The 24,824-nt window shown below is 38.4% G+C and overlaps 1 protein-coding gene across 2 annotated transcripts in view; it reads right to left on the reverse strand.

Moving 5' to 3' along the window:
• Nucleotides 1-24,824, reverse strand: part of CDH13 (cadherin 13) — a 521,353-nt gene that overhangs the window by 71,971 nt on the left and 424,558 nt on the right. The window contains exon 9 of one of the 2 annotated variants that reach the window (XM_050904352.1): nt 23,509-24,142. The exons of the other annotated variant lie outside the window; for it this stretch is intronic. Coding sequence (XP_050760309.1) covers nt 24,116-24,142 — 27 coding nt within the window. The 3' untranslated portion in view covers nt 23,509-24,115. Of the gene's footprint in view, nt 1-23,508; nt 24,143-24,824 lie in introns of those variants that run through there. 2 annotated transcript variants of the gene reach the window in all.

Below are 24,824 nucleotides of genomic sequence, written 5' to 3' on the forward strand. Positions count from 1 at the left end.
ATTCCCAGTCAAGAACAAACAAATTAAAACTGCATGTCAGTTTGCATTTATCAGGGCAATATTCCACTTGAAGGTATTCTGTGCTACTATCATGTGTTTGTTTCTTCTTCTATATATCATAAAAGATGAAAAATAATGGGATATATTAATTCACTCGTCTCTATTAGAAATTCCTCAGGGAAATTGTATTATTGTGTTTGTCCTCCTCCACTGAAGTCCACTGCTTTTGCAACCATATTTTGTCCATCTACTTTCTTGAAAATATGAAGACAAGCTTATACAATCTCTTGCAATCTGCCTGCTCTTTGTCTGTGTCTTTTACTTTGCACACTGTCAATCAGTATGTATGCACCTGAGTGGCCAATATTTATTTGTTAAGGAAACAATGTATTTTCCATAGCTCTGTACCTGGAATATCTCCAAGGATAAACAAATTTTCAGAGTGATCACAAGAGTTTGCATTCTCAAGCAATCAGGAATGAGAATCTCATAAATGTCAGTAATAGACATTTCTTGGGAAATTGTGAGTGGAATTCACTGGGACACAAAGCCCAGCTTGCCAGCTAAAAACCAAGTAATCTGCGCTTGGAGCTCATCAGACTTCACAAACTAAGCAGGTAAAGTACCAGGTGGAAATATTTAGCACAACATTTGTGCATTGAACAAAGCGATACTGATGATTCTTCACTCACCTTTCATCTCAGCACAATGACCAAATGTGCTGGCCTGCTATCGGGGGCCCCTGGCAGGCTGAAAAACAGGACTTGACCAACTGCAGTTTATACTGAACTCTCCACACGAGCAACTTAATTGCCAATTTTGTGGTCAGGGCAAATTGTAACTTGGTATTACATTCTCCCTAATTTCTTCTACAGATTTTGACGGTATTTTCCCTCTTAAAACTGCACATAGCCTTTACTATACAGACACAAATAGCTACTGTATTTCACTACAGAGATAGCTGTATTAACGTAATGGATTAAGTTGATGTAAGCTGTACACAAAGCAACACATGAAGCACTTTGGAAGCCATTTAGATGAAAGACACTATGAAAACATAAAGCATTATCGTAGTATGACAAGGGTTTGACGGTGTAAACTAGATGCAAAACACAAATTAAAGCTATGAGTCACCTAAAGAGTCTTTAGTAATTGTCATTGTCTCACTGCCATAATGCTGGCTCGTAGGCACTATATTATTTCTTAAAGTGTTTCTTTCAGCTTATTCTATATTTTTTTCTAAGTACATAATATTCTTCCGTCTCCCTAGTGAAATTACAGAAAGAATTCAATTGTAGCTTAGAAAAAAATCTTTCCGAATACATGAAATTGACCATAATCATTTTGGATGCATTTTCACTTTTTACTTTTGAATGATTTTCACAGGCTATGTGTTGTAAATGCCTTGTGATATTTCAAGGCACACACCAGTTACTTTACGAAATAAAAGTACTGCTCAATAATGAAAGACTGAATGAATATTTTTGTCCACTATATGCTGCAGCCTGCAACAGCAGCAACCAATCCAAAAGATTAATTAGCTAAATGGAAGGCCAAAGATTAAATTCTGCTCTCTGTAACATGGCTACAATTTCTGCAGGCTCTATAAATTTGTGCCTTTTTATTGAAAAACACAAAGATGCTTAATATCACTGATATTAATCACGAATGATCAAAAAAAGGCAAGTTTCAACATGACTTTATCTTGTTTTGCTGCTCATCAGTCTGCTTGGAAAAGTACTGCTAAGGAGTACTAGCAATGCCACAAAGAAACAAGAAAGTATTAATCCGGCTTTTTCCCCATGCTCCAGGCACAAGTCCCTCCGTGAGCAGTCTTCCATCGTGATGAAGCCAAGCTATCTCTGGGATTCAGTGGGACCACTTCAAGAACTCTTTAAGTATTAGGATTCACGACTGAGTAGGGCAGAGATAGGTTGCAAAAATAACGGGGTAAAATGGATGGATGGGTAACCTGCTGGGTGCCGCAAGAGTTGCCTGTAACGTTGCCTGAGTGGCAATGCAAAGAGTCCTTCTCTATCCCTCTTCCAGACATCATAAATCTTAGAAAACTTTGGAAGATCTACAGAGTAAGATCCTCGTAAGATTCACAAATGAATTTAAAGAACTTTCCTTTCTGCTTCTTTCCCACAGCAGTGCTGAAATCCCAGTCAGAGCTGATATTGTATTCCTATCCTCTCATTTATGTGCTTGCAGAAGACTAAAAAGCCATTCAGGGACTGTAAATAAGTGATGGTGAAGGATACTTGAAAATAGCCACTTTTTCTGAATCATTTCGAAGACTTTTGTTTACACTAGACTTTGACTCTCAGCCCAGCTCTTGGCCTCAGTGAGTGAAGGCAAAAAGATAATTCTAACATGTATTAATCATATGTTGAATGTCTGCTTCAAAGCCTGTTACCTCCAGGGTATACATCAAATGTAGTACAGTTGTCTGAAAATTCAGAATGAAGACAAACATACTCTCTTTTTTTCCAGAATATATAAATAATGTAGAAAGGATTCATTCTCTTTTTCACTTTTCCATCTATAAATGCAAGGTGCATTCAATTATTTCTAGAATAAATCAAGTACCCACAAATACAATGGACACTTCTAGAATGATGGTCGTATCATAGAAAAACACTCTTTCTCCAGGTGAACAGAGGACAGCAAATGGTCACTATAATATTTACTACACTTAAGGTACTTTTGAGGAAAACTCAAAAAAATAATGATGTTATTTTCTTATCTATCAAAAATTCCCCCCCCCCAGGTAGAACAAACCTTATGTTTAAAACAACAGCATCACAGAAAATGATGATCTCACCAAGGCTGAAAGAGCAAACTACACCTATTCACCTGTTACAGCATCAGTGTTGCCTAGGGACCAGGGAGATATCTGCTTTTCACATTTATGAGACCACTTGCGCTGTATTCAGCCACCCCAGCTACATATTATATCTTCCTCAGTGCACTTCCCATCAAGAGCAGTGTTAAGCCTATCTTCTTTCTGAGATGCTGGATATCTTCTTTAAATAGAATGAACTTTAAATAGAATAGACCTAGCTGGATTTTTCTTTCTTTTTCATCCATTGCATTTTAGGAGCAGAAAGGTTTTACAGGCTTTTTCCCCCATCCATCCACACAGTTCTCACTTATGCTAATGACAGTCACGAGGGAAGGAGGCCTTGTTAAATGCTCCTCTTTCATTTTCAGCAGAGACTTTTTCATACCCAAACCAACTTTTCTGATGCTGAAAATTAACATCTGAACATATATGGTTGAGCTTACTGACACTGCCTTACTAATAGAAAAAAGTGTGGAAGCCACCTACTCATATCACAAGGAATTTACGCAAACTGTCCTATGCCACTGAGACTGCTTCACGTGCCAGTCCCAGTTACAGGTGGGATGCATTTGCTCCATGGGTCAGAACCGTAAGCAACAAATTCCTCCTACTGGTTCCCAGACCGTCACGTTTTTGGGGTTTGTCTGGACATGGAATGGGTTCAGAAAAGATATCCTCTTTCATCATTGAAGTTGCTACCTGTACCATTTAGGCTTCTTAACAGCAGGACAGATGAATTCACTCCTCTCTGAAGGTTGAAGTGGTAGATAAAAGGGGGATTTTATCACAACAGAAAGATTGTTTTGATAGCATTAACTGTAACATGCATATGAAGAGATCAGTTAATTTGCTAGAAAGTCTGGGAGATTTAGAGGAATGAAGGAGAAACTACTCTAGTGGCTTTAGTCTCCTCCCAGGTATAAATAAATGCAATGTGGCCTCTGTACTGATGGGGAAGGAGCTGGGCAGTGACAAGAGCTTCAGTAGATGAAAGCTACTGATGATTTTTAAATTATTGTCATGTTCACATTTAGGAAGTAGAGAAGGGATTTCGCAACTTCTCTTTAGCAAGGTAACTTCCAGGATTTCTTTTCATACATGTATGAAAACTGTATTTTAGTGCTATACAAAAGCAAACTAATGGAAGAAGTTAAAAAAAAAAAAGGAATGCTTCATTCTAAACAGGTCAAAGAACAAAAATTTCCTAGATAAAATTCTAGAGGGATCTTGTTCATCTATACAACTACTACTACAGTTATGAATGAATGTTTTGTGAAATCCTAATTTTATGATTTATTACATTTTTATTAACACAAATCTGTTCACTCCCCTATTCTATTATATGAGGACTTAGCAATGAATAAGATATTCCTGAATACCAAACATGCCCTCAGAACTGACATGAGCTACGACTGTGAACAGATTTGATGAAAAAATAAAATGCCAAGAAATCCATTCTGACAAGCAAGGGTTTATACATGTCTTGATGGGCAAAAAGAAAAAAGAAAAACCCTTTAAGATTATGCTCTTATTACTCAGGAAATCATTACCTAAAAAGATGTAACCTGTTCTGGGAGTGATTTTTCTGTGTGTTTCTCCTGCCTTACATGAACACCAAATAGAAAATGCGTTCAGTTTTTTGAATGCACATAGTCTAATTTAAGTGAATTCTGTAATGCTGTTGGCTGTTTTAAATATTTGGTCACACACATTTTGAATAATCATCTCCAGTGACCCAGCATCAATGTTGACAACTTGAAGTTGAGCATAATTTTCTGAAAAGCACCAATTCTAGATTTACAGAACCTAAGTGATAAGAATTTCATTAAATTCTTTGGCAATCAGCTCCGATGGTTATTTTTTCTCTGTTTAAAATTATGATGATGATGATTACCTCTCAATTGTGTATAAATAAGGAAATAATAAATTAGTCTACGAAGCTCTTCTATATAGACACCAACTTCATAGTGATTGTCACAATGTTTTGGAACCCAGTTAGTTCAAGATCAGGTTTAAAATGTAGGTTAAATACAGTTTGATTATTAAATGGTAGATGGAACTGAGTCACAATTTAGAAGTATTTCCAAATAAGATAGCACTGTCTAAGGAAATCACAGATTAACATGATGCTTTTCAAATTCTTTACAGACTTTTCAGAACATCATGAAAATACTCTATTTTGGTACCTTAATATTGCAAGACTGAACCATGTTTTTACCAGATTAAGAAGCCAATATGTCTTTGCAGAGAAGTGGAAATTACAATGTAAATGAGACTTTCTCCATGGCAGAATCTTTGGGCTCTGATAAAAAGAAGCATATGCATCCAAATGAGAAATCCTGCTTTTCTGCCCGGAGAGGACACTGTTTCCAAAGAAGATAGTTATTCACTGTGCCAGTTTACAGCTGATCATGACCCATGCTGCCAACAACAGATGTTTTGACAGTGGTTAAACTTCACACGGTCTTTGGTGAGCAGTGCCTAGCAGCACCATTCGAAGCATTCAAAGCAACTTGTATCTCTAGAATATTTTAGCAATGAATTTCATCAATTCCCCAAACTTCTGGCATTTTAGGTTGTGCCAACTGATGGGGATGAGATGCCCTAGATTTACAGGCCCCCCCAGCTGAGAGCTGTCTGAAGTTAGCCCAGTTTGAAAACTCTTTTTGGAAGCAGATAAGAACTCTGCAAGGTTTCACACTGTTCCAGTGGAGGCAGGGGGTACAGATGGAAGTTTACAGGCAGTATTATCTGCAGTGATACAGAATTTGTCTGAATTTCAAAAATGAAATCTCTAGCCAGCATTTTGTTTTCTGTGGAAAACTGGGTGGGGAAAGGAGAATTTGGGCTGAACGCTCCATATTTCATTCCATCTGAACACCATAAGTCTTCCAAGTCTGCCAACAAAGTTATGAATGAAGTCTACTGCACGTAGTTTCTTCTACTGGATAGATATGATTTTTTTCTCAAATTATCTAGCCTACATTCTGTTTGCACAACATTCATTGAGCATAAATATTACTGCTATATCAAAAAGCTATGACACAAGAAGAATCATTTAGAGATCATAGACATAGGTGAACTTCCATGATTAATGGTCTCTTTCCTTTTCTGTTCTCCTCCCATAGCAGAAAAATCTTTATCATATCTTGAACATCCAGGTAAGCACAGAGATCTCATTACTCTGATAGGGAACAACGAGGTCCTGGGGTCCCCAACCCTATTAGCACATAAAAATTCTTTTCCCAAGGTCGAGAAGAAAGAATAATAGAAATAAAGGCAACGTATTTGACTAATGACTATGGAGTGATCTGAGCCTCCCCATATAGCACCGGATAGATTTCAAAACACAGTTTGAGAGGAGTTCACTTGCAGCTGGGGTGGTCTGCTTTGAAAGCACATGAGATTTAAGCGTATATTGAGACATACAGTACTGAACAGTGGCTGAAGCATGGAGCAACAGATGTATGGTTTGGCATTGCACAGATGTGGGAAAGGTCAGGAAAAAAGCAAAGGTATGCTAAATGGAGTTATTGCTTTCTGCTTTAAGGATACCCATGGTCTCCATCTCCCACTGCCCAGCTCCTTTTGCCAATGCTCATTTCATCTTTTCTTGAAAGAAAAATATTTGTAATAAAGGAAAATGAAACATTCCTGTTCTAAGTGCCCATTGTGTGCTTATTTCTTGTCTAGAATGTCACAGAGGGAACATTCGGGGCCCTTTCATTTTCTCACCTGTAATTTATGTTTTCCTAACCATACATTCACTGTACACACAGCCTTCTTGAACACAAACATCGTTGCAGCCTCAGCTGGATATGTTTTGCTGTAAATAGATAAGTATCCATTTGGTCCTTGTCCTTTTTATTAATAAGGAGGATAAAGAATGAACTAAGGATTTTTATATATCCTGATACTGAATTCTCTCTAAGGTATTTGGAGAATGTGAATGACTACAAGTTTGATGGCAGTGCTCCTCAGTTTATGTGTCTGAGGGAGGTCAAGACAGGCCAAGACACTACACTTGGGCTTTGGACAGAAAGATGCGCATGCACACCATGAAGTCTATATACAGTGAATCAAGCCTGTCGGACCTACCTTGTATGGGCTGCAGAGATTACCTGAACATGAACAGCAAATGTGGCCTGTCCCAGTGGCACATCATGGTTACTGTGCCTGTTGAAGACCATCACTGTAATATGGTGATGGAAGGTGAGAAGCATCAATGCCTAGCACAAATGTACTCCATGGTCAGTCTGAGTAGGAGCAGAAAGTCCAATTTACCTATGCAGCAAGTAATCACTAGAGCTAACTCTTGCTGAGATGTCCAGAATTCATACAATTCCTTCATCCTGGTCACAGCTAATGCTGTGGTATGCTTGGAAATCCTTGAGCAGCAGCTTAAGTCCTCCAATTCCAAGCAGACCAAATTTCTAATGCAAATAAAGGCAATTCCCAGGAAATACAGGTGACACCAATAAGATAAATAAGCATTTGGTATTATCATTGGTTTATATCAAAAAAGCTTTTCCACAGGGTTGAACGCTTATTAAATCAGGACATGTATGAAGAAAATTAGTTTATTAAGCAACTGTGCTATTCCTCTCTCTTAAGACTGCTTCTCCTTCTTCTGTAGCAAATCTCTACATAATATGCTAATATATCTGCATCAAAATTGCCATACTGAACTCTTCCCAAGGAGAGCAAGCAAGTACACTAGCAATTAATTGGATCCTAACACACATTTCTAGATACAGATTTTTCAAATAAGCTTGCCAGTTCTAGGGGAAATCATTTTAGGGGACAATAAATACCACTTTATTTCTATACACAGCAGTATGATATACTGTAAGCAGCCACCCTTTCTCCCCTTGGAAGGGAGAAAAATGCTGCGCTTGCAGGTAGCTTGAAACATATACTATTTCTTGCTTCTGGGTAAGCTCATAATTAGAGTAGAAACATGAGGAACGATTTCAATGGAGCTGTAAACTCCAACAGGACGAAAAAATCTATTTGAGGATAGAACAAAATCTTTTTTAATCTGGCTAATGCTATTTTTGTGCTGATGCTGATCATTATATTTATCACTAAACTGTGGGACATTCCAAAGCGTTGACACCTTACTTCACTTACTAGAAAGGCAATCACTTTCAGACACTCAGCTTGGTGATTAATATGTAGATAGCTAATTTTTAGTGAATTAAACCATGTTGTATCAATTTGGTGGTCTTTAGGATTTACAATCAAACCCTGATGACACCTGATTAATGCCAGCATAGGCTCCCTGAACCTTACAATATTCTTGTTCCTTTGGAGCTCAGATCACAGCAGGCTGATTACCCCCCTGATTATCCTGAGTAACTGGGGCCAGAGGTTAGCTAGCACCACAGAACACATTTAATTCAATCAATTCAGTTAGTGAAGCAGTTGGGAAAAAAAATTATTCCAATTGCTGTAACACTGCCTTAGAAAATTTGCCCAGGATTTCTGTGCCCCAACTGCTGAGCATTTTTGCTTAATTTCTAATTTAATATACTGCTGGGGTTTGCAACTTCAATTACTTGTGATATTTTCACTCATAAAGTCAGGGGCATTGAGCTTGGAGGGGGAAAGGAAAACCAGAGGAAGAAGAGCTGCCTGTATTAACCTGTATAATAACCTTTTCTCACAGACACCCCCACACTTTCATAGCTCAGTTGTGGTTTTCCTGGTTACACACTCTAGTGGTGGCTCAGAAAAGCCCTCTTGGTTCTCTCCATTTGTCCCTTTTGCCACTGCCAGATTTTAGCTCTTCTTTTACTTTTGGTAGATTTTTAATATTGTTTAGCTGAGTACCACTTCATTTGTCTTATAAGCAAAGAGATTTTGATCACTTGTGATACGCCACAGTCCTACATTCAGACAGACCAGCACCCCTGTGTGTGCTCAGATGGAGTTTGGGGGAGCTCATTAAAGATACTGGCACTGTACTTCAGTCACCTGAAGCAGCAAGTACTATGTCTGGGATGAAATATAAAAAAGGACCTCTTACTACTCCCTTAAAGCCTCAAGGCACTTCTCACATGAATACAAATGCCCAGCAGCTCAGTTTGACTCTTGCTAGTTAGTTTTGCATCCTATATAACAATCCTGAGTCTGCTGATACACAGATATTCTTTGTTGTGAGTCCTGAGGCTACTGAACAGCCACTCACTCTGCCTTCTGACCCAGAGATGGGTTGGTTATCACAGTTTCAGTGGACTAACGATGATGGAGAGCTTGCCTTACACTTCAAAATGAGTCAGTGCACATCACTCACTTCCACATCAATCAAGACACTGGGCCACAATTGCACAAAGTCTGCACCAGCCACGATACTTAAACTTCTTTCTGCTACATATGGGACCCAAGTGCTGTCCCAATCATTAAGTGCTAACTGCAGCCTAGAAAACACAGACCGATACAGTAACTGCGCAGCTCTCTAATATGGTATTGCCACTGCTAGTAACAGGCCATGTTTTGAGTTTGCAAGGCCTCAAACCTCAGGATGGAGGTTCATCAGGCTTGCTCTGCCTGACTTTCGTTGCAGCTTTGTTTTACTTGGTTTTGCTGTAACAGTATTTGGCTAATTTAATTTTACTCTTTTCTCTTTGTAAGGTAGCACCAAAGTTTCATAACTCTCACACAATGATGTAGTACAGAGAAATAGAGGCCTTGTATGATTAAAGAGGCCTTGAGAAGTGGTGACACAGGATGCAGTACGGAGAAGTACAGTCATGGGATAACAAGACATGAAGCACAGACTTGACACTGGAGACGGCACGGCTTATAGACAACTGTAGGAGACCAACTGGAAAAACAACTTGTAGCCCCCTGGAACAAAGAGCTGGTTGTGCCAAAGGATAACGGCAGGAGACAAAACTTGATAAGGGTGCAGGAGAGGATGTTAGATCTCCTGAGCCTGTCTGAAGAATGTCTCAAACACTCGCAATTTACGATCCTTGAAGAGTAGCTAAAGACTGATAAGAGGGAGTAGCCTGTCAAAGGCTGGATGAATTGCCCAAGAAGCTGTGAGGCCAGCAGTAATTGCCCAAGAAGCGGCGAAGCCAGCAGTAACTAGGGGAAAGGTAAATGTGGCAGGGGGAGATCGTGACCACCGACTCAATTCAAGACCAAAAAGACTTGCCCCCCCATGCCTGCAAGAAGCATGCGTGCTAATTTACATAGCAAGCAAGGCTAATTAAGAGGCAGTCCACATTGAAGGATAAGAATATAAGGAGAAGGCAAGTGCCAAAAAAGGGGGAACTAAGAGGAAAAGAAGACACACACAGACCAGAGACACCCCCCCCTGTTGGCTGGACCAACGCTGGAACCCAGACCGGTGATCTCTGCCCTCCCACCCCCCTTCTCTTTCTCTCTCTCTCCTTCCTCTTCTCGAAATATATTGTAAGCCTAACCAAGAAATCCAGTCAGAGTTTTGCCAAGTGCCTTATTCAGTCTGAAAGTTTTAAAGTTTGGAAGTAAAGTTGGTTTGATTAAACCTCCTGAGAACTTTGTTGTTTCTCCCGTGCACTGCCCAGAGTATATCAAACTACCTTTCCCTAAACCCGCCGAGAGGGATGGGACAACAACTCACCAATGTTTAGTTAAAGAAATGCAGACCTGGAGCTGGATGAAACTGATTTTAGGGGCAACAAAGAAAAGTATCTAACAAATGTAAAAGACATCATATATAGTAAATTTGGATGTAACATGGAGCTTCAGACCAATGAAGAAAGAACAACATGTAAAAGCATGTTATCAAATACATAAAAATGACCCCAAATGATCCCAAAGGGAGGAAGAAGAAATGATCAATCTGAGCATCATGGTTGTCCTGCAAAGGACTCCAGGTGCTGATAACTTGCCATAACACCCTACCACAAACACTGGAATGAAACCACCAACTGTATGACCCAGAGGAACCAGGAAACAGTGAGAACAACAGCAGAAAAAGGGGTAGAAGCTAAGAAGAATGTGTACAACAATTTTATAACTGTTATATTACATTATTGAAAATTTTTCTGAATAGAAGAATTATTTTTTTTCTGCAGTAATTAAATCCAGATTAATAATGATTCTTGGATTAGGATGGACTTGGATTAGTTTTCAATTTTACTAACAATAAATTCTTGGCTTTACATATAAGGTGGGCTTCCCCTTTGCCCATCAACAAGATTTTGAGTGTAACAATACAACACCAGGGTTAGCCATTATTTGCAATACTTCTTTAGAAATTAAAGCAACTTTCCTGAGTAGGATTCTTTAATAAAGGAAACGAAGTCCTACACCTCCATTTTCCCTGCAAGCAGCAGAAAGTTGCAATTTAATCTTCTGCTTGCCCATGGAGAGGATCCATTTTCTGTATGTTCCTTTGGGGTTCTTTGGAATGAAGAATGCTGTATGGTTATAAAACATTCTCTTAATGAAACTCGCTCTGAACTAACTCCAGAACTGATGAATCTCCTCCTAAGCCCCTGTGTACATTTGCCCACGGCACAAAGTCTGACACAGCTGTCAGACTCCCTTACCTTAAGAGAAACCCAAAATAGGAACTGCAGGATAATTGCAGGTCAGAAGTTAGGTGTATTAGCAGAGAGATCTGGAGAAGATCACAGTGTGCCTAAATGGGACATAAAGCTCCCTATCCAGTGCTTATAGACTCTCATTGTGTATGAAATATCCTCAGCCTGTTCTATAACAAAGCCCAAAACAAATAAAAAGAAAACACCCAAGTGACATAATCAAATTCTCCATATTAAACACAAAACCACATGTACAGAAGAAAACAAACAGCAGCAAAACCTCATCACATCAAAATACTCAAAATATACACACTCTTCTCCTGTGGTGAGGATGAAAGAAGAAGAAACCACATATAGCAGATGTTAGTTTTGTCACTTACTCTGCTACTGGAAAGAATCGTGGACAATAAAGGCAATTTAATGTTGTGAAAACAGCAAAACTGTGTTGAGATGTGTAAGAAGTAGTACCGTGTGCAAGACAGAAGCAGGAATTCTTCCATCTGCTCAGCACCGGGGATCCCCCGCTGTGTTATAGCACCCGATCCTGCCCACAGCGTGGAAGGCAAAGAGCAATTGGAGAGGCAGATGTCTAAAGCTCATGGTCTTGAACAAATCTGCATAGCAAATGCACACAGGGCTGTTGTAGATAAAAGGATTGTCTATGTGTCACCTTCATAGTGGACAAGGCCAAGAAGCAATGGGCTTCAGTGGAGGCAAGGAAAATTCTCATCAGAGATGAGGCAAAACTTGCTACTAGCAGGGTAGCTGAAGTGCTGTAGTAGATTGCTAGGAGATCACAGAGACTGTATCTTCAAAGCTCTTGAAGGAAAAATATGCAAATACTGGAAATTATACAATTAGGAGGGAGGGACTTGAGGGTATCTTGTGAACCCTTTCCCTGCAGATTTCATGATAAGCCCAAATCCAAGAATCTATACAGAACAGAAAGGGGAACTGAACACTTTTGCATAGTATTCTAACATTTTTAAGGTCTATGGTGCTCATTAACTTCCATGAAGCTCACAGGATTGCCAAAAAAATTTTTTTTCTGTGCCCAAAAACAAGTGACAGGAAGGAGTTCCCTAACTGAGATGCCAGTCTCAAACTCCCCATCATACAAGACTCTTCATTACGCTGGACTTCGTGCTGACAGCTAGAGATACAGGGTGTAACTGCAAAATCACATTTGCCCTCCCTACTGCAGATAAAAGATGAAAATGATGCCTCCGGCATTTGCTTTCCTAGCTGGTCATATTCTCTTTTGGCAACAAAATGTAAGGAAAGGGGAGAGGAAAATAATTATTATCTCAGCTTGGGGAAGGATTAAAAGGGAACAAGAATGGCAGAACTAGATACCCAAATTTAATTGTTTTGAGACTGTCTGCAATGTGGCCACTATAAAAAAATACCTGCTCCAGTTACAGCTCCTCCACTCTTACTGGGGAATTAACAACTCTTTTCTAGCAGTCCCACAGGGACAAACTGCTCCTGCCACTGCAGAGAAGGTTTCTGAAGAAAATCATGCTTTTTTTACAAATCTCAACCATTACTTCATCATTTTCCTGAATTGTCTGACAAAGAGGTATTTAAAGGCCTGCATTTAAATTCCAGAGCAGCTATGAAATGAAGAAAGCAGATTGATTCACATTCTGTTCTACTACTCTCTTTGCCAAAGTGATTTTTATCAGAGGAAAAAAAAAACCTAAAAAAACACAATCTGAGCCTGAGAATTCTGTTGTCAACTTCAAACCATCAAAAATTTTTATGGCTTGCTTACAATATAAACCCTTAGAAATAGGGTTTACAGAAGAAATGCTGCCAGAATCCCTAGGGCATATTATCCACTTGTTCCTCACATGAAATTAGTGCAAAATATCACCCTTACATTGCCCACAAACCTTGCCAACAAATAAGAATGGCAACAGGCTGAGCACACACTGTCTGGGATTTTTATACTCATTTTTTTCCATGGCAACGTATCTATTTCATGTGCTTTTAAGCCTCCGTAATTTTGTTCCATCTAATCTCTGCATTGTCTTGTTTTGTTTGTTTATCACTTCCAGGGAGCACCTGCCATGCTCCTAGGCTGCCGCAAGACAAATAAAACACCTCTTCATCAGTGGTTGGGGCCAGCTGACACGTGTTCCTTAGCTGCAGATTTCACTACAATTACACCCAAGCTTCTCACCTCTCCCACTTACCAGCCATTATTTGTCCCTTCCTTGGTTTTTCCCAACTTGTTGCTAAGAAATTGCATAGCCTCCACTAGCATCGTAAATGCCAACCAAAAAGATTAAATGCAGCTGTGTGCCACCTCATTCTGTCAGAGAGAACAGATAGTGTCCTCAGAGTCCACCTGCCGATCTTCAACGTAGATGGCAAAGGAGTTTTCCAATCGGATCCTGGGTGTTCCAGTGCCTAGGTTTTGCTGAATAGCCTTGAAGAGATGGGATTTAAATTGTACTGAGGATATTAGTCTAAAGTGAATGAAGTGGGGAGTATACTTCTCGTTTATATCCCCAGAGTGATAAATGTGAGAGTGTAATTTTTTTTTTTCTAAGGCAAAGAAAATGGGAAACCAACACGGATTTCAGACACATGAGAAATAGCTTATGAATTTAGATGATAGTTCAGCAGAAATAAATTGTACATCTGTTCATTCATTTTAATAAAGCAGGGAAATGACACACTGCTGTAGCCCTTTGAGAACGCTGGTATTTTTAAATTATGATCCTATAATAGTAGCATTAACATTTGTAATGCTGCCCATACTTTATGAATTTAAGAAAAATAAATTTATGGAATAAGTGAGCTTCAACATATAGTCTGGACTCAGGGCATTTAAAAGTGAATAAGGTGCTTCCTGAACACTTACAAATTAGTCCAGGAAAGACATTACAATAGCTTTACTATGTAACACAGATAACCTTCTGCGTAAATGTTGACAAACCATGCTTATTATTTCTGAATAAATAATTCAGATGTGCAACATGTAGCTGAATGCATTTATTTCTGCTGACTAGTACCTAGTGTTTGCATTTATAGGCAGCTACAGTCCAGTACTTCCCTTTGAAAGTAGTCTTTTAAAGAAACAAACTAGATGCTTTTCTTGGCTGTATGTATGCATGGAAACAGGTACTACCTTCTGCTGAATTCAGGCAGGAATATTACCTTTCTCTTGCATGTCTCATAACACAAAAATGAGAAATGGAAAAAGTTATGAGCTGAATACAAGTGCTTCATTGTTTCTATTTTACCATTATTTACAAAGATGACATAAAATTTAAGAAATAAACAAGTGAGACTGCAGGGGATGTCACATTTTAAAAGCTTATGTTTTGATTTTCCAAACTGATCACCATGGGAAATAATAAATTAAGAGTTCAATAATAGCTGTCATGTTTCCTTTAAAAGCACAATTAGTAAGATCATTAAAATTCCCTTTTAATCGATTGCATTAAAGCAATTGCTACTAGAGTAAAGAGAATCTAAAACTGATTAGTTGCTCACATATTGCCTCATTGATCAACTGAGATAATCCTCATTCAAGAAAAGGGAAAACAGGTAAGCCTGATATCCTTGAAAATGGTGAAGTTCAGTTGAAATCAGATGTCAGAATCTGACACCTCTTTTCGTAATCCACCCTATACTGTTTCCCACTAACATGCCAAATGAGTCAAGAGTCCATGCTTAAATATTTAATCTTTCTAAAGCAAAGACTTCACAGAGGCTATGCTGGAACCCAATATTGCTAAAAGAGGTACCTTACTGCTAACATCTATATCTGTATCTACCAGCATGTGAGTGTGTTCTTGTGCTCTGTATTGCTTACTCCAGTTCCAGCAGGCAGTCCAAAAACAATCTCAACAGGCAGTCTAGGTAAACAAGACTTATTGTAATTTGGTTCTCTCGTGAATACAGAAGGACTGAAGAAAAGAAATACCTCTGGGACACAGAAGACCCCTAGGCGAACACTTACCATTGACAGAAGCTGTACAGATTTATTGATTGGAACTGCATTTTAATCATATGGCTAGAGGAAAGAAAACAGTTCCTAGAGACTGCCAGTAAGCCCCAGCATGGGGCATGATAAAACTGTTTCTGCCATTAATATCAGGCAGTGGCTATGTTAGAGTAAAAGGACATTAAAGAGTTCAACATCTGCAGGCAAAGTTGAATTTATTTACTCATGGCTTCAATTATTATTTAAGATGGAAAACTTGAAAAGGTCAGAGCTGCTAACTTAGAAAGCATGCCCTTCATTTGTCTTCAAACATACACTTTTTTCTTAGCTTAGTTCAACACTGAATCAATTAATCAGCTACAGTGTTCTCTGTTTTCAAATGCTAGTTGTGTTATTTTCAAGTAGACAAGTAAAACCAAACCAAATTTCATTTTTGTTTTAATCCATACTAGAAAATGCAATTTTAGGACAATAAATCATCTGGTCCTCAGTTGAGGTAGGTAAACATCTGTGGGCCTGTGTTTCCATGTATATAGATATGCATATGTATAAAATCCGGACTTACATTATAGTCTAATCCTGCATTCACATCTCCATGGAGCACTCTGTTTGGATGGGAGCCATAGCTTGGATACAGGCAGCTAAGAATATCAATACTACAGATAAATCTTTTTCCTTGATATTATGTCAGCAAAAGACAACTGTTGGTTTAGATTCAAGCTTATTTAGCAGGATTGATTTCTCTTATGTATCTTTTGAAAGTTTCTCACATAACTCCTTAGATTTGTCAAACTTTTTTTGAAGTAAAAGATTGCTTTCAACCCTTTAAACTTGTTGAGGACAGCAGCACTCTCCTTACCATCAGTCTTCTAAATGAAGAAAAATCATTGATCTAAGAACAACTGACAGTACTACATAACGTATGGGCATTGCTGGCCTCAGTGACTGAAGGCGGTCAAAACAAATGAGCTGAGGAGGAGGAAATAAAGCATAAAAGAAAAAAATGAGATGATGTGTAGAAGCAGACAGTGATGGTACTCGATTTATAGAAGGCAGGCAAAGAGTGTACATGGACTTTTGTGAGTCATAAGCAAACAGTCAGTTTAAGTCATGAAAACAGAAAGGTGGTTCTCAAGGGAAGCAGGCAGTGAGGGGATGAAGAATTCACTGGGGGACAGCATCAAGGAATGGAAAAAGGAAGATCTTCCAGAAATAATACTAAAGGAGCAAAATCATGGGGACAGAAAGAGGATCATGAGATGACAAAGGTCAGAAACATAGCTTTTTATGAAATATTAGAAGAAGAGATTTCCGTATAAAAAGACAACGGGGAAAGTGACAAAAATAAGAACAGAGAGAAAGGGGACGTCACGCTCAGCAAAAAGGAGTCAATGAATACATCACTGAAATTAGTCTTGGTAGATCTGAAGCAGGAACTGGAAACAGGAGCAGAGAGGCATTTAAGGGACGCTAGATGTTCAGGCTCTGAGAGTCAAATGACAGACTCGAGTTTGGAGCGGAAGAAAAAATTAAAGTCAATTATTAAAATTCAGAGAAGGCTCCTTACAGGCTGCTGACTAAATAGTAGGCTTGAAAGGGAGAAAAACCAAAAGATAAGAGTTTTCTGTTTGTTTGGTTGGTTTGGGGGCTTTTGTTTTGTTTTTAAAAAAAGAGAATGATGATACAGGCAGAAGGGATTTTAAAGGATGATGCCAAAAGACAACGATAAATTTCAGCACGGGGCAAATTGAATATCAAAAAGACTAGACAAGTAAGGAGCTGGAAGAAATCTTCCACAATATGCAGAGAAGTGAACAAAAAAATCTCTATAAAAGCTGCATCAAGCTAAGTGGAAGAGGAGAACAGGAGTTAGAACACAAACTCAAAAGGACTAGACATAGAGCAATAGTGTTGGAGGGAAACAGGGTCAGGTAACCAACTGGGATTCAGGGATTTTTCATAATAGGGTTAAAGTCTAGAATGGGAAAGTGAGGATAATGTCAGTACTCTGTGTAGTGTTGGGATTATACTTTTTCTTGTGACATGTGGAGTGAGAACACAGGGGAAAACATTTGTAAAAACAAATAAATATTAAGTGACTGTTAGACAGCTGGCTAGAGAAAGGGCTACCCTTTAAGCAAATAAGCATCTGGGACTCTAAGGCAAACAAGTCCTGGAAATAAGCCAAAGTAGAAAGTACAAGGATATGAATAAATTACACTCCTGAACCATTTTCCTCAACAGAGACTATAACTGCAAAGAGTTCTGTATGAATCCCCTAATCTGTTTTTTTTTCTTAAATGTATCAACACCATTTTCATTCCAGTAAAGTTCAAGAGACGATCAGCCCTATAGAATTTTATTGCTCTCCAAATGAGTCTCTTTCATAGGCACTTACTAACACTTTACTTGAATAAATGTACAGCTCCTTTTAGCATGTTGATTTTTATCGGTTCACTATTTTAATGTTTCAGAGCAGAAGGAAAAAAGATATTTTGTCTAAATAATCCTGACATTTTGATTCGTATGCACAGATGGTTAGCAAATTTTGTAGTAGCCAAATCAGTTTTAGTGTTGCTGACAAAAATCTTAAAATCTCACTTGTCAGTGAAGAAATTGATAAACTGATCACAAAACTCATTCCGCTCTAGTGGAATGACCTAAGCAGTCATATAACTATTATTTTTGTATGAATATACTTCAGCTTTATAAATCCCTTCTGCTCATATAAACTGCAACTATGATACCAGCTCACACATATTGTGTAATTGCTATTAAATAGGGTTTTGTCTGGTGCAAATTGAATATGTTGAGATCTATAGTGTGTTATCTTGTTTAATCCTACTTTTAAAATAGAACTCCTACAGATGCTAGAGGCATATTAACAGTGTGGGTTTCTTAACTCATGGGATTAGAGTGCTATTTTGCTACACATCTAACAATTCCTCTATTTATTACTCCTCAAATCAGCTGTGCTGTGTCAGACAAGGAGATTTAGAGTTCTTGGTATTTCTGTTAAGATTCCACATTCTGCAAGTGAGGAACTGTAACCCTTTAGGTACATAAAATAAAAGTCCCTTCAAGCCACCGAAAATTTTTGCTGGCTGCACCACAAAGGTAATACCTGGTCATCTATTCCCCACTACCTGCCCACCAATTTACATGCTGTCTAGACTGAATGAGATAATGATGATTTAGGAGCCACTCTGCAATGAATACCATGTATGGAAACCACAGTATTTCCACACAGAACTGAGGATTTCAGTCAACTGGACGTTACATAGTCAAATGAGGTCTCCCAATACAGAACACAAAAGTTAACTTGAGAAGAGAGATTGATGCATTCTTTCATATCCTGATCTGAAAAGAATTGTGTGAAGTTTCTTTGAAGTTTGGGTGTCACCTGCCTGCACTCAGTGTTGAAGGTGGAACTCCTTGGACAGTTAATGTGGTACAATATGCTATAAAACACTCTTGGAGAAGAGTTAAAGGAAATTTCCGTGGAGTGCTCCAGCAGCACATTCAGAGGTAAAAAAAATTAATTTCTCAGGCAACAGACTCCAATTTTAAAATTTATGTTAAAATTGAAATCTCTAGAAAGCAGTCCTAATTTGATTTGAAGGCAACTGCAAAATTCCAGATGGAGAGAAAAAGTTTAATTGGAAAATCACTTAGTCATTCCTAGCAATGACTGCTAATAATTATGTTTATACAGCTTCCCTGAATAAGTGGTCCAAGACTAGGTCTGGAGACATTACATGATCTTTGTTTAGCTTGTGCTTCTCTCAAGAGCCTTTGAGCCTTCCTTCCTCTTTAATTTCTACTATCCAGTTACTTACCCAAACGTATTTGTGCTAGATGTAGTCAAAACTCTTACTGCCACTGTTTGCTTTGTAATTCAGACCTTAATATCTACGGTAAAGTTCACACTTCACAGACCACATTGAGGAAGCATATTAACCTTCACTTCTTGTAGAAGAGAGCAATAAATTGTGGGTTTATGGCTTTTTTGTTGCTTGCAGTGTTTGGATATTTGCTGTTAGCAGAAGCAGATGGAAGAAGTCTTCAGAGGATAGTCAGCATTGGAATGGTTTTGTGGTGAGAATTTACCAGCTGTAGTGAGAATTGCTGTTATTACCGCTGAGTTGCTGCTGACCTTCCAAGCATAACCAAAGGGTTACAAAAGGCAAGGACTCACACAGAAGTTTGCATCAGGACTGCTCAGATCAGCTGATCATAACAAATCAAGGAAACTAAACAAAGGGCAGGAAAGGAACACAGAAATGAGAAAAGAGAAAAGGACTAGCAAAAATACAAGTTTACTATGTGAGCTGACTTGGAGAGCAAGAATGCTGGGAAAAAATCAGATCTGGAGCAGCAGTGAAGTGCCTTTGTGTTCCTCCCCAATTTCACACTGTTTGAATGATCATTTCTATTCATAGAACCTCTCCTGTACTTATACAAGTGTTTCTCAGCTGCTTTCAGATTATAAAGCAGGGACTCTGTTGTTTTATGTACCACTGAAATGTGTTTATCTGGAGATTAAATAGACAACTTCATGTATTTCATGACCTTGGTGGAGAGAAACAAAGCAATGAACTCACCCCTCACAAGCAAAGATAAATGTAGAAGTCTGCTGCCTACTGCTATGCAGTGTATCCAGCTCTAATTATGTGATAACTGGATGGACTCAGTGTTAAACATATTTTGCAAAAGTTCTTGAACAAAGTGCTTACACTGGTTATGCAGATAGCTTGCTGAAAGCCACATGAATACAAATTATTACACACACAGTATGAATCTGGATGAGTACAGGAAATATTGGTCTTCCAAACCCTGTTTTTTGCTGAACAGTCCTCTATTTCAGTCAATGCACAGAATAAGCATATTTGTTTTTCTTTCTCTCCCTAAAATTATTCTATTCTTACTTGTAATGCTACAGCAGAGCATTTGTTTTTAAGGTCATTGGTAATTCAATCCTGAGTGGTGCTGAGCATTTCTTATCACATGAGAAACCTCAAACCAGCTAATTCTGATAAGAACTGACACACAATATTGAAGAAGAAAAAAAACCCAAAAAGGCAATTTCATTATCCAGATAGCCAGATTGTTTAAATAAGTCTTCCAGATGTCCTTAGTTTGATACCACCACAACACAACTCAGAAATATTAACAAACATTCTTCTTGATCACAGGCATTTTTCCAAGTTAGTTGAAAGTGGTTAGGTTTAGAAGACAGACAGACATTTGGGATCCTAATTGCACTGAGAGTCAAAGCAATCTATGCTCCTAAAACCAGCTTTTTAAACTCCAGTGGGAATTAGATGTCTTTACACCTATTTTTTAAGTCCAATAAGCTCTTCTTTTTTCATCTTTGACATCTAAAATTATTTTTGGGAAAAAAAAAAGATGTCTAAATGCCTGTTATTTAGATACTTAGATATCTAAACTGCTTACGTGATTTCAAAAATCTGTTCTGCAGCTCATGACAACTAAGAAAACTCTGCATGCCTTGGATTTTAACACAACAGAGTAGTGACCAATTATTAACCGTGAATAAATAGTACAGTTAATAGAACTTTACTGAAATTTTCAAATATTGTGTTATTTTTGCAGTGAGAACAGAATGCCCACAGTCTTCATTTAGAAAATAAAATATCACTATTTAGATGCCTGTTTCCTTTCACATGGATCTAATAAATAGCTTTTCATTTGACTAATACTGTCTAAACTAAATTAATAGATACTTTGCAAATGGACTTTAGAAGAAACACATATACATCTACATCTTTGCCTCAGCTTAAACATGAAAGAACACGAGTCAGTTATGGGACAACTTGATCTCTTCTGTTTTCACCAAAACCGCTAGGTTAATATTTGTGGGAAAAAAACATCGGTATCACAGGTTTAACACAAGAGTTATTTATTTATTTTAAGAAATAGACAACATATCCTGAGTTGCAAAGTTGTCTTCTTCATGCATGGTCCTGATTATACAAGAATAAAAAAGATATTAAGGTCGTAATCTGTCCTCCATATCTATGAGGGTAACAGAAGATGTAATGATTTTAAGTTCTAGCAAAGGAAATTCAGATCAGGCTATGCAGAAATTTTCATTGTTAAGATTTGTGCAGGAACAGACTGAGGAGCCTTTTGATTTTCAACCTCTGGATGTTTTAAAAACAGGTGAGACAGATATCTTACAAGGATGACAGGAATAGCAATCCTGCCTTGATCCTGTTTCCTCTATTTTCCATGACCAGAGAAATTATCTTTGAATTCTACCTTTCACTTGTGAAAAATATACCAGGTAACGTCTTTCATTTGTTTTCACGGAGGCTTTTGGGCACTTGGAGCTTCAGATATGTCAAGTGTGTTAGTGAACGGCTACAAGAGTATGAAGTGGAAGTAAAGCTGAGTGAAAAGGTCAGTGCAAATATTTATCTAGTGTAGGGGTTTCTGAAGGGTAAGATATGCTTTAGGAGCCTTGCTAGCTGTATTTACAGCTCTAGAAAAAACAAGGATGGCCAAAGAGCTCATCTCTGATGCTTCCTAGCCATCACAAACTGTTCTTTATGCCAGTTTACTAACAGCTGTAGAGGCTTTGTCCTGCTCTGTTGAGTTTCTGTATGAATTCTGCTTTCTCTGCATGTAAATTGTCTCACAGTCCAAAAATGGGAGCCAAATGGAAATTCCAATATGCATTTTGTTCATGTGATTTTGCTAAAATGGTTCTATCCACTCCACAAAACTATTTATCGTGACAAAGCAGTACTGGAGACAGTTTGCTCCAATTTGAACAGGCTGCTAGAATTTAAGACTGGTTCCCATAACATTTAGGCCATAGTACAGCTCTATTTCTTAACTATTAGCCTGGCAACGGCTTCTTCTCATCTGTTCAGATCTGCTTATTGCTGCTCAAGTACCTCAGCTCAGTCGTCTGGCCTTCCAGCATCCAGCATGAGAGAATGGTACATGAAATGGGAAAAAGCCAACTCAGCTTGTTCTCACCACCTTGCTGAGCCACGTTGGCAGCTCCTGCTAGTCTTTTGCCTCTGTTCAGTCTGGTTTACACACTGACTTCCCTCCCAAGAGGAAAGTGAAAGAGGGCTGGTACACTGGCCATGCTCCTGAACTGTGTGTTAGTCAAAGGACAGCACTCTTTTGCTCAGTTTTGCACACAACTATGGTCCTCACTAGTGACTTCTCCAAACTAGATGTAAGGATCTAGAGGAGGGAGTTGCAGGGGAATCATCTACCATTAACAGAATTGTTAGTGTCCAAAGGTAGGGTCCAGCTCACTGGCAAGACCCACAGAGAAAGGAATAAGATTAATTAGGAGTCCCAAAGGGCAACATTTTCCCTGTAAGACAAGATAAGAAGGACCAGGGTTGACTTTCAAATCACAGAAGAAGGAGAGGTGAGATTTGTTGTTGTTTTTAAATGTGCAAACTGAACGGACAGATCTGATCTGCGCCGGTAAGGTATGTCTAGCATGTAAAATAACAATATCATGTCTAAGAAAGAAATTTTTGTAAAAGAAGTATGGAAAAGAGAGCCAGAAGGAACCTTGAAAGTGCTTTTAGCTCACTATTTGGTCCTCAGTATGATTTAGCCCATACCAAGAATCAAGACAGGGACTCTCAAAGCTACAAGCATGTTTCTCAACAGCCTGAGCTGAAAAATAAATCTCTCCAGATGGTGCTCTGAAAGTCTCATATCCTCTTTGAACCATGAGCAGACGGAGATACGTATTGTACTCCAGGGGCTGTTTTACCCCAGTGGGTAGCACAACTGAATCAGAAGACAGTGCTGGAAGTCATCATAAATCATGGTGACAAGCAACCTATTCACTTACAGGTCTCTATAGGAATTGATGAATCATTTATTAAAGCACATATTAGTCATTTATTACTCTTTTATAAACTGTTTATCAGTAGGTATTCAAAATGTGAGCAAATCATATTTTTCACTTAAGACTCACAGCACTAGTACATCTCAAATTTCACTGTGGTGATGTTTTGTCAAATTACACAAATTCTATTCTGTTCACAGGAGGCAAGCTTCTTTATTTAACTGGAAAACTCATTTCTAAGAATATATATTCAAAAAATCTAAACTAGGAAAAATATTTTCCCAAATCTTGCTCTCCCTGATGTGACAGAATTCTTTCTATTTTACTTTGCTTTGTCCCAGAAATGGATGAAATTGAAGGTGAGGATGGAAGTGGCAGAAAGAGGAATTGTCTCAAGAATGAGACTGTTCCCTGGCCAAATGAAGCTTCTTTTTCTTATGCACAAGTGAGACCACTCCGACAAATCCCACTACTTTTCAATGTATGACTAGGGATGTGCTGCTGTCCCAAATCTGTGGTGAAGGACAGATGTGAGAACTAGGTGGACCGTAGAAAAATCATCCCCTTAAGCCACATCACTGCATTCTTCTCTGAAGTACCTGATAGCATTTACTAAGGAAAGACAATATATCTGATATTAAGGAAAAATAATGTATTACTAAAGAGCAGCAATGGAAGCTTCTTCCTTGGGAACAGATACATTAAAAAATCAGGACAGAAGCCAGAAGAGGGAGGCAAATATACTCAGTGGAATCCCATTTTTGAGTGTACTCTGTATTCAGGAATGGTATAAGACCAGAAGTAGGATTCGTTGGACTATTTTTTTGGAGGAGGAAGAATAGACAGGAAGGGGTCAAATCCATATCGTTGTCATGTTGAAACAATGTTTTTTCCTCCACTGGGTCTTAGGGAACATCTGGGCAGAACCATGCCTACAGGAACAGATACAAGAGAAGTATTTGCCAGCTTATGGCTTCCAGCAGATGCTACATTGCTAATTTTTCATCACACTTCAAACACAGTGACATTAACCATAGACTAAAATCACTGTTTTGCAGGCATACAACACTGCAGTGGTCTGTGACCAATTGTTAAAGTGACACAAGAAAATAATTCCCATTTTTCTTAACGTGCTAGGTATAAAAACAGTACTCAGCACCATTAGCATTCACTCAGTCTAACGCATTCCCACACAGTTTGAATATCCTGCAGTACACAAACCAGGTATCAGATTTTCCAGAATGATCAATTCCTGCTCCTCACTTTGCTTCATTTCTTACTTTCACATAAGTAATCCCTTGCTGCTGAACAAAAGTTGAGCCTAAGGCCTTAACTTGCTGGAAAGGAAATGCCAAATTGCTCTTTGTGATACAAAATACATGCTGTATTCAGTAATAATTCACAAAATTAATTTAAAAACTCTTTCATATCATAGAAATGGGGTTGTAAATTTTAAAAACTTCCTAAAAAAGAGGCCACTAACTTTACAAGTATCTCTATTTTCATTCTCTACAATTTAAATCTGGCACAATATCCCAGCCATTGTGACCTTTTAAAAGGTAGACCTTGTTACCTCACCAGGGATTTTTGGAGGAGCTCTTAAAACATTGCTCT

The sequence above is a fragment of the Gymnogyps californianus genome, chromosome 12 (assembly GCF_018139145.2).
Source record: "Gymnogyps californianus isolate 813 chromosome 12, ASM1813914v2, whole genome shotgun sequence".
Taxonomy (NCBI): domain Eukaryota; kingdom Metazoa; phylum Chordata; class Aves; order Accipitriformes; family Cathartidae; genus Gymnogyps; species Gymnogyps californianus.